The sequence below is a fragment of the Vicia villosa genome, linkage group LG2, assembly GCF_029867415.1.
Source record: "Vicia villosa cultivar HV-30 ecotype Madison, WI linkage group LG2, Vvil1.0, whole genome shotgun sequence".
Taxonomy (NCBI): Eukaryota; Viridiplantae; Streptophyta; class Magnoliopsida; order Fabales; family Fabaceae; genus Vicia; species Vicia villosa.
In genome coordinates, this window is record NC_081181.1 from 151,246,982 (window position 1) to 151,254,256 (window position 7,275).

Sequence of the window (7,275 nt, forward strand, 5' to 3'; positions counted from 1 at the left end):
ATATATATATATATATATATATATATATATATATATATATATGTCATGGAAAACTAATTTTGTATCCAGGAATTATTCATTGGGAGCTTGTTAATTAATATTCAACAATTATATATATGAAACAAAATAATAGATGAACTTACTAAAAGTATATGATAGGTTGCAACTCTAGATGGAGTCCTTTATGATAAATAGTAAATCGTAAAACATTTATCTTACTCAATACTGTATATGTCAACTTTATACACAATAAGAATAAGAATAGGCTGTAACCAAAGAAAAAAATAAGTTTAACTTATATGAGTTCAATTATACTTATTCAAAAAAAAAAAAATTCAATATACTTATTCAAAAAAAAAAGGTTCAACTATATATAGTACCATAGCAGAGATCAAACTCATCATTCCAACTTTCATCAACCACATCATGAACAAACTTCTAAGTTTTATTGTCTTTCTATCCTTGTTTTTGAGCTCTGCAGCTTATTATGAGTTCTTCATATTGTCAATGCAGTGGCCACCTGCTTACTGCAGGGCCAAGAGTTGTGTCCAGAACCCGAGCAGGTTCAGTATTCATGGAATGTGGCCTGCAAACAAGACAAATCCTCAGCCAAGCAAGTGCTTCAACAATGATCAAGCAAAGACAACATTAAACAGAAATATGGTGAGTTTATTTAATCATAAAGATAAAGCTTTTTCTTCTTTCTTTTATTCAATTATATTTAACATGATTTATTGTTTGTTCATCAGATTTCTGCAACAGCATCAGCTGAGCTACCTACTTCATGGCCAAATTTAGTAGGAGACAATTTTGAATTTTGGGAAAGGGAGTGGTTAGAACATGGAACCTGTTCATACTCGACATTTAACCAAACTCAGTATTTTGATCAAGCAAATACTATTTGGAAGGGGTTACAACTTTTTGATATACTTCAAAAAGATGGCATTTCCCCAAGTACCACTGAGTATCATAAGAGAGCAGACTTTGAAATGGCCATAGGTAAGGCCATAGGTAAGCAACTTGGAGATAAGTTTAGGATTGAGTTTCATTGTTCTGAAAAAAACCCTGAGCTATTAGAGATTAGGTTGTGTAGAAATCATGCTGGGAGTGACTACACGGGCTGTAAGATGTATGGCAATTGTGGAAGTACATTTAAATGGAAGCCGTGATATGTATGACATTAGGCATTCAAATGTAATATCAATTGATAAATAAAGGAAATGAATTTCATGTTTAGTCTATATATTTATTGTTTGTGTCACAATAAGTCGAAGAAAAGTCAATTATAGTCATCTCTCACATAATCATAACCAAATTCATGAAAATAAAAATATGGATTTCGATATGGTAGTACATGCTCATCAGGGTTGGAAGGAATAACCATGAAATCCGAGGTAGCAGGATTCCATAATACAACTCGGGAGGAATTTACCACTCCTCTACGAGTATCTTGCCCGCTGTAGAGAATACCATTAATACAAACTGAACTTAAAATATAAAGTAAAATGTCCTCTTGAAATGGAGTTGGCAAGTCGAGTTCGATTCTATTCTAAAACCTCTCACTAGAGCGTAACTAGAATGCACCATATGTAAGAAGCGGACCAGCCGCACTTAGGAAGAGAAACATATCACCATAATCAGAATGTTTATTAAATATAAAATGGTTGCAAAGCATGTTCATAAAATGAGGGTTTTCGAATAAGAGTGAACATGATATCCATACACATTTAAGATCATCATCAATATGAATATTGTTTCTTACCTTTTATCTCTTCAATTGCCATTGTGACTGGTGGAGATTTCTTCATTCCCAAATGCAATTGTTGCACAGAATATGCACCCTAAAGAACCTGTTTTTTCTTCAATGGCTCTTCAAGGACATTGTGCTTAGATCAATCTGAGTTTCCCTCCCTGCCTCTGTGCATATGGATTCTCTTGCACTCTGATGCTGGTCCAAGGATCCGGGGTTGCTTGGAGTTATAGTGAGCTTCTTCATCAATATTCTTTTATTCCATTCTCGCAAGAAATTCTTTCTTTGGTGGGTAATTAACATTAGGAGTCATAGCAGGAAAAAAGTCAGCAACATCGTCAACTTGCAAATCACCAGTGAGAGTCTTGATTGCGAATTCTAGGGGCATGGATCTAACAAAGCATCTCCAAACAGTGAGGGAAATGTGGCTATGATCTCTCATCAATATTTTCATTGGGATTAGTTTAGGCATCTTGTGACTTCTCACCTATGTCCGGTGTTTCACCATGTAATGTTGTTTCCAAACCATGACACTACAAGGACTCTCTAGAGATGATAAATCATCTCTGACAATCTTCATTGCAACTTTGAAGCTTGGCACAGTGTAATCCCTAGGTGAAGAATACTGATTTTGTTCTGCCCTCCAATCTTCAACTGTATCAGTTTGTACCTGATGCATTTTACGTGAATGCTCAATTTCTAGGACATATCCAATCATGCAAGTAATCAATTCTGCATATCCCACAAATAATGTAACAGATCATAACATGAAAAGTAAAAGCATCCGCGTTGATGATAAACTTCACAACTAACAATTAGGATAGTTAGTCAGTCACTTAAATAAATAGCCCTACATCATTCTTTTCTTTTAATAGATTTAGAGAAAAAACAAGAAATTCTATGTAGGGGAGACACAAACCCTTGGGAGAGATTTATATCCTCCACATTCTTCATGCCATTGTCCATAATGAACATTATAAAAAGGGGTATGGACCTATGAAGCCCGGACACATGAAACACGACAACGACACTGACATATCCATACCGGTAATAATTTGAAAAAATGAATAAATTAAATGTAATCATAAGTGTCGGTGTCAGTTTCGGACATCGACACTAACACGGACACACCTTTTTCTCATAGGTGCCGGTGCTACAGAGGTAAAGACCAAGAAGGAGAGAGGAAGTCATTCATCCCTGGATGATGGGTGGACATACTAGAACACATGTCTTTGACATCACTAAAACAACAATAAATATTATTTCATATTTTGTAGATGGAAAACAAAACCCCAAAGAATATTAAATAAGCCCAAGCCATCAAGCTGAAACACGCCTAGATAAATGATTTAGATCGTTAAAGGAAAACTAAAGCATGAAATTATACACAATACAATAGCATAGATATTTCGAGGTGAATGTAATGAATTATAAAAAGAGAAGTGTTGTTGCTCAATAAATTATCAAGTTTTAAGTAAAATTGGAGGACATGCAGAAAAGGAAAAAGGATCATTCTTACAATTGAAATATAAACCATACCAGCATGCAAATAAAGAGAGTAAACCTTTAAAAAAAATCGATAAAGCAAAATTCACAATACACGTAATCAAAAGGCTTCTTAATTTGTCAAATACTAAATTATGAAAGTACAGTTTGACATGCAACTCTGCATACATGTTGGAAATCCTAATGACCATAGTCATGGCTCACGGGAGAAAATAAGAAAACAACTAACTATTAAATCCTCCAATTGAAAGAAGGCTTTCCTTATAAATTCCTGTCTGACAACCATATATCACTCCCTTAACACCAATCATTGTAGTTATCATGGTGCTTAAATCAAGCCAAACTAGCTCATTGTTTTCTTGTTTGAAGCAAATGTCACCCTTCTTCCCTACTCCAATGGGGTATTCCATGGAAGGTGCGGGCCCAACAATAAAGAGTTTGATCCATGATTCCTTTACGCCGAGTTCACCCAAAATTAAAATGTGAAAAGTAGTAGTTTTTAAACAACTTGAGATCAAAGCAACCGACTCGTTTAACACCACTAAGTGTCTCTGTATACATACCGAATCACATGTCGAATCACATATTTCTTCGATGTCTAATAGTATAGGTGTCACAAACAACACCTCATTGCTCAAGTCAAATGACACCAAACAACCTTCAATCTCATACAAATCTTTAGTACCCAACCAATGACAAACTCCATCCAAGTAGACTCCGGTCCGCGGATGAGTATAATAAAAATCACGAATATCAAGCATATCGATCTCGAGTATCCTCCAAGAGTTACTTCTAAGACTATATATCTCCAACAAGGGTTCATACGATTTATCTTCCAACGGCATATCTTCATCTTCGTCAGTTACAGGAAAAAAAGATATATATCGAATTAACTTATAGTCATCTCTGACATGATCATAACCAAATCCATTAAAATCAAAATACGGACTCCGATATGGTGGTACATTCTCATCAGGACTAGAAGGAATAAGCATAAAATCGGAGGTAGCTGGATTCCATAATACAGCACGGAAGGAATTGACCCGTCCTCTACTAGTATTTTGGCCAATGCAGAAAATACCATTAATACAAACTGAACTTAAAATATAAAGTGAAGTGTCATCCTCTTGAAATGGGGGTGGCAGTTGGAATTTGATTCCATTCTCAAATTTCTCATCGGAGAGCAAATAGAATGCGCCATAGGTAAGAGGCGGATCAGCCGCAGTTAGGAAGAGAAATGTATCACCATAATCAGAATGCTTATTAGATGTAAAATGATTGCGAAGAATGTTCATAAAAGGAGGGTTTTCAAACAAAAGCGACCATGATTTGCGTACACACTGAAAACGCTTCAAGGATTTAAGAGGTAATTTAGATAGAATGGAAAAGGCGAGATCATCAGGAATATGAACATTGTTTGTTACCTCTATCTCTTCAATCGCCTCAGTCACTGCTGTATATTTCTCCATCTGAGACTCCAACGATACGAGCTTTGCTTGCAATTGGGACGCGATGGCCAAAGAGTTACGACCGTGGTTTTGGGTTTTATAATTTTTCAATTTTTCAATTCTTCCTCACCTGTATCTCTTCAATTGCCATAGTCTGACATTGAATGAATAATAAAACAATGTTTTTTTTAATTGAATAAAATAATATTTACTCTTTCTTTTAAAATAAATATAACTTTAATAAATAAAAAATAAATATAAATATCATTCGTATATCTTTTAAAGAATAACTAGTAATGGACCCGTGCGTTCGCACGGGTCACGTAAAGTCGAAATAAATATTTAATAAATATTATATAGTTATAGTAAAAAAATGTATATTAATTTATACAAAGTCATATAAATATTAATTTAATAGTTGTTAGGATATATATATAGATTTGGTAATTGCTATTAAACTAAATATATGTTGGAAAAATAGGTTTGGCCCGTCAGGCGCTATAATTTTTATAATTTTAATTTTAAAATTTCTTTTAACAAATATTATAAAATAAAATATATTATACACCATATTGGTTTAATAATATGATTAGATTTAATGAATTGAACATATGATCTCTAATATCTGTTAAAAAACACATATGTTATAGTAATTGAGAAGTCATTAAACATATGATCTCTAATATTGTTCAATTTTAGTAAATATTTTGTCGGTCCGTCAATAAAACAGGTTCGACTGTCGGGCATGCCTATAAATTTTAAATTCTTCTAAATTGCAAATTTATGGATACTATTGATATTAAATGATTTTATCATCTAATAGAAAATAAATTTAAATACAATTAAGTTTTATAAGGAATCTGTAATAAATCTTGCACAAATAACAATTGTTGAAAAACTTTAAAAAAAAAAAGTTTTTGAAAAATGGAATGTGATAAGTAAAATATTTATAACTTAATTCCGTTTATACAAATAATTGTATGAACAATTAACTTTTTTCTGTTTATAAAAATATTTGTAACGTATACCCATTTCACAAAAATAATTGTATTAGCATTTGACTTATTTCAATTTCTAAAAATATTTAGAATTTATTACCATTTATAAAAATAATTGTATCAACAGGAAACTTTTTCTCTTTATAAAAATATTTGTAACTTATTCTCGTAAAATTGTTCCAGTTTATACAATTGAATTAATTAATTAATTAATATTTTAAATGTATCCCGTAAAATTAAATATGAGTATTCTAGATTAAATAATAAAAAAGAATGAATATGTTAAAACGCAAATTATTTGTTAAACTCTAATTTAATACAAATTTGAGAAAGAAGAATGAATATTCTTTTTCGAGGTTCCAACACTAAAAAAGAATGATTAAATATTATTATTTTTAAGGAGATGAAGATAAATACGAATATCAATAATAATCACGCATACGCTTTTAGAACAGTGTGAAGTATTTGATACAAATTAAATAATTTATTCTCACAGTAATTATAAAAAAATGACTATAAAGTATTTTAAAATTAAATAAACAAATAATTATTAAATAATTTAGCTATAATATGGTTGAACATAACTATGCATTTAGATTGATTTTTTTTAATTTGTATTCACAAATATAACTCAATTATCATTAAAAATATAATATTTTTTAACTATAAATTAGCCATATTTATAACTCAATTATCATTAAAAATATAATATTTCTTTAACTATAAATTAGTCATCTTTATAATTATACATTACTATTATAATCATTTATTTATTCTCATAAATTTGGATTTAGATTGAATTATTTTCTTATTTGTGTTCACAAATATATTTTTAACAAATAGAAAAGCAACATTGTTTCCTCTACAAACCGTGTACTTTTTGCTCTGCAAACCGTGTAATTTTATAAAAAGTTATTAAATAATTTAGCTATAATATGGTTGAACATAAATATGCATTTAGATTGATTTATTTTTTATTTGTATTCACAAATATAACTCAATTATCATTAAAAATATAATATTTACTTAACTATAAATTAGCCATATTTATAACTCAATTATCTTTAAAAATATAATATTTCTTTAACTATACATTAGCCATTTTTATAATTATACATTATGGTTGATTATAAATATGCATTTAAATTGATTTATTTTTTATTTGTATTTACAAATATAACTCAATTATCATTAAAAATATAATATTTACTTAACTATAAATTAGCCATATTGATAACTCAATTATCTTTAATAATATAATATTTCTTTAACTATACATTAGCCATTTTTATAATTATACATTAGGTAATATTATATTTATTTATTTATTCTCATAAATTTACATTTAAGATTGAATTATTTTCTTATTTGTGTTCACAAATATAACTCGATCATAATTTATTATATATTTAATGTATGTGGAAGAAGGTAAGTTTTATATGAAGAAGGTAGAATCCGAAAAGTTTGTGTTTGAATGAATGTGGAAAAGTCAAAAATAAAAACCATGAATCACTTATTTGTAGTAATAAACGATAATAATTAGGAAAAAATAATAAAATAGAAAAACAACCGT

General features: G+C 30.0%; 2 protein-coding genes across 2 annotated transcripts; one reads left to right on the forward strand and one right to left on the reverse strand.

Annotated features, from left to right (window-relative positions):
- The first annotated feature begins 415 nt into the window (after window positions 1-415).
- LOC131652474 (ribonuclease 1-like) lies at window positions 416-1,236 on the forward strand. Its single transcript, XM_058922329.1, has 2 exons — window positions 416-663; window positions 750-1,236. Exons 1-2 carry the CDS (start codon window positions 427-429, stop codon window positions 1,167-1,169), a joined length of 657 nt encoding a protein of 218 aa, XP_058778312.1. The 5' UTR covers window positions 416-426; the 3' UTR covers window positions 1,170-1,236.
- Window positions 1,237-3,317: 2,081 nt separating this feature from the next.
- LOC131652473 (F-box/kelch-repeat protein At3g06240-like) lies at window positions 3,318-4,847 on the reverse strand. Its single transcript, XM_058922328.1, has one exon. It carries the CDS (start codon window positions 4,723-4,725, stop codon window positions 3,481-3,483), a length of 1,245 nt encoding a protein of 414 aa, XP_058778311.1. The 5' UTR covers window positions 4,726-4,847; the 3' UTR covers window positions 3,318-3,480.
- Between the last annotated feature and the right edge of the window lie 2,428 nt (window positions 4,848-7,275).

Bases quoted from the DNA above. Each gene is read 5' to 3' on its own strand.
- LOC131652473 (XM_058922328.1), bottom strand. From the start codon at position 4,725: ATGGAGAAATATACAGCAGTGACTGAGGCGATTGAAGAGATAGAGGTA.
- LOC131652474 (XM_058922329.1), top strand. From the start codon at position 427: ATGAACAAACTTCTAAGTTTTATTGTCTTTCTATCCTTGTTTTTGAGC. The intron at 664-749 runs GTGAGTTTATTT...TTTGTTCATCAG, and splicing joins CAACATTAAACAGAAATATG to ATTTCTGCAACAGCATCAGC.